The sequence below is a fragment of the Echinops telfairi genome, unplaced genomic scaffold (assembly GCF_000313985.2).
Source record: "Echinops telfairi isolate 266 unplaced genomic scaffold, ASM31398v2 ScPeMD7_655;HRSCAF=1070, whole genome shotgun sequence".
In the NCBI taxonomy this organism is placed as follows: domain Eukaryota; kingdom Metazoa; phylum Chordata; class Mammalia; order Afrosoricida; family Tenrecidae; genus Echinops; species Echinops telfairi.
Window position 1 is genome coordinate 25,883,908 of NW_022104553.1, and position 2,810 is coordinate 25,886,717.

The 2,810-nt window shown below is 52.9% G+C and overlaps 1 protein-coding gene across 1 annotated transcript in view; it reads right to left on the reverse strand.

Moving 5' to 3' along the window:
- The window catches only part of GIPR (gastric inhibitory polypeptide receptor), a 26,916-nt gene that overhangs the window by 7,284 nt on the left and 16,822 nt on the right, over nucleotides 1-2,810 (reverse strand). Inside the window, exons 2-3 of the mRNA XM_013006619.2 lie at nucleotides 1,970-2,069; nucleotides 1,510-1,617 (exon numbers count right to left, since the gene is read on the reverse strand). Of these exons, the coding sequence (XP_012862073.1) occupies nucleotides 1,510-1,617; nucleotides 1,970-2,069 (208 nt within the window). The remainder of the gene's footprint in view (nucleotides 1-1,509; nucleotides 1,618-1,969; nucleotides 2,070-2,810) is intronic.

The following is a 2,810-nucleotide window of genomic DNA, read 5'->3' on the forward strand; positions in this document are numbered from 1 at the left end:
GGCTAGACCAGAGGATGTACACTGGTACAGATAAGAGCTTGAAACACAGGGAATCCAGGACAGATAAACCCCTCAGGACCAATAATGAGAGTAGCCATACCAGGAGGGTAAAGGGGGAGGTGGGGGGAGAAAGAGGGAACCGATCACAATGATCTACCTATAAGCCCCTCCCAAGGGGACAGACAGCAGAAAAGTGGGTGAAGGGAGACTGCGGTCAGTGTAAGACATGGAAAGAAAAATGATTGAGGGTTCATGAGGGTCAGGGAGGGGAGAAATGAGCTGATCCCAAGAGCTCAAGTAGAAAGAAAATGTTTTGAAAATGATGATGGCCACAACTGTAGAAATGTCCTGGACACAATGGATGGATGGATGGATTGTGATCAGAGTTGTATGAGCCCCCAATAAAATGATTATATATTTTTTAAAAGGTGTTAAAGAGCAAGGATGTCACTTTGAGGACTAAGGTGCTCCTGACTGAAGCCATGGGACTTTCAATCACATCCTCTACACGTGAGAGTTGGCCAATGCATAAAGAAGGCTGCATGGGGTTGGTGCGTTTGAATTGCCGCCCTCGCGAAGAATATTGACAATCCTGTGGACCACCAGAAGGACAGACAAATCCATCTCTGAAGAATTACAACCAGAACACTTCTTAGAAGCAAGGCTAGCCAGGCTTGGTCTCATGCGCTTTGGAGTGTGATCGGAAGAAACCCGTCCCTGGAAAAGGGCCGCACGCTAGGTAAAGAGGAGAGTTATCAGAAAAGGGAAAGGCCTTCAGCGGGATGGGTGGACACAGCCAGGGGCTAGGGCAGAACAATGATTGTGAGGATGGAGCAGGAGGGGGCAGGTTTTGTTCTGTATAAGGTTGCTATGGATCAGAGTCGATTCAAAGGCACCTGAGATCAACCACTGGCCTGTGGAGTTGGTACATGCCATTTTACAGACAAGGAAGTTGAATAAGTTACCTGTGCAATACCACGCAGCTACTAAGGGGCAGAGCTTAGAAAACCAAGATGCTCAGAGGGAGAGACTCAAGAAAGATGGGGTGGAAAGTGGGGTGGGTGGAAGATAGCGAATGAAAGGGGATTTCTCGAGTAATGAAGACCGGAGGGGGGAGGGAGCACTAGGACGGATTGTGACTGCATAAATCTTTAAAGGTGATTTAACCATAGGGGAGGGGGAAAGCTCTGAACTTGATGTGTGGGTGATTGTACAATTCTCCGTGATATGATTGAACTATTGAATTATATGATATGTAAGTTACTTGCCAATAAAACGGTTGAGGGCGGGGGTAAGGAAAGAAAACAGGAATCTAACCCTCAGAGAGATAAGGAGACCACAAAGGGACTTTATGTCCTAGGGTCAGGATCAAGGTCAGGATCACCCAGCCAGGGGAGGAACCCAGTTGCACCGAGTGGAGATGAGGTGTTGAAGAGATGGAGGCGTGTCTGGGGCACAGATCCGGGTTCTTTGTGTCTAGGGAACTGTGGGACCCAGAGGGCGTCTCACCTTGTTGGTGCCAGGGCAGGTACCAGGGGCAGGAGGCGCGCGCGGTGGCGTTGGGCGCAGCGTAGTCCCAGCAAGCATACATATCGAAGGACCCGTTACAGGCGAGGCCTGTTGGATGGACGTGGTGGGCAGGCAACAGCGGGCCCACTCAGCCTTTCCCTCCTAAGCCACACCTTAGCCCCGCACCTGCAGCCAGTCTGGGCCCAGCGCGGCAAAAGGTTCCGCCCACCACCTCATTAATGCAGACCCCGCCCCGGACTCCTCCCATTTCAAGCCCTGTGGTCCTCGTCCCGATCCCACCCCTGCTTCACTCATACCTGTATTCCTGTATTCCGGTCTAGGGTCCTCCACCACCCAGGTCTCTTTCCAGCCTTGCTCCAGGCCCCTCCCAGCGACCCGCTCTAAGTCCCGCCCTACCAGCCTCAGCCCCACCTCCGTGCCCCCAGCAGCCTCTTCACACCTATTGGGGGTGCTGCAGCCTCCAGCGCCTCCAGGCACTCCTGGCGGTACCGTTCCCAGCGTTGGTACAGCTCCCCCGTTGTCTGGCCCTCGGAGCCAGTCTAGGAATGGAGAGAGAGGAGGAGCCCCCCCCCACCTGGAGCGACTCCTCCCAGGCAGCCTGCAAGCCAGGAAGCCCAGAGGAGCAGCCCGTGGTGGCAGGGGTGCAGAGGCTCCGGGTGCGCCTGCAGTGCCCTGGCACTGGGCGTTATGCGTGAATAAGGGTGAACCCCAATGTAAAGTATGGGTTTTCCTTCGGAATTCTTTATTCTCAAGATGGGTTTATCAATTATACTAGACCACAGGAATGTTAGCTGTTCATTGCAGCAGGGGGCGGGACTATGGGAACCTGTCTACTTTGGGCAAGATCAAAGAGCCGGCTAAGAGCTTTGTTGGCGTAGTGGGTTATTCTTTCTGTCGGTAACTTCAAAGCCAGCAGTTCGAAGCCAAGAGCCGCACTGCGGGAGACACTTGAGGATTTCTGCTCCCGTAAAGAGTTGCAGTCTCTGAAACTCACAGGGGCAGTGCTACCCTGTCCAGTAGGGTCACTGGAGGACTCGATGACGACGGGGGCTGGGGGGGGACAAGAGGGGCGGAAGTAAAGGCCTATATTGGGGGCATTGTGATCCGTAGGAATTGTTGAATGGGAAACGAATTTGCACAATCAAACAGTTTTATAAGAAATGAAAAGAAAAGTCCGCTAAGACAAATTGAATGGTATCATTGACTGGGGATGTCTTTGACGGGGGTGTGTAGAAACCACCTAAGAAGCTGCTGGGGCTGGGTTGGGCGGGGGAGGGGGG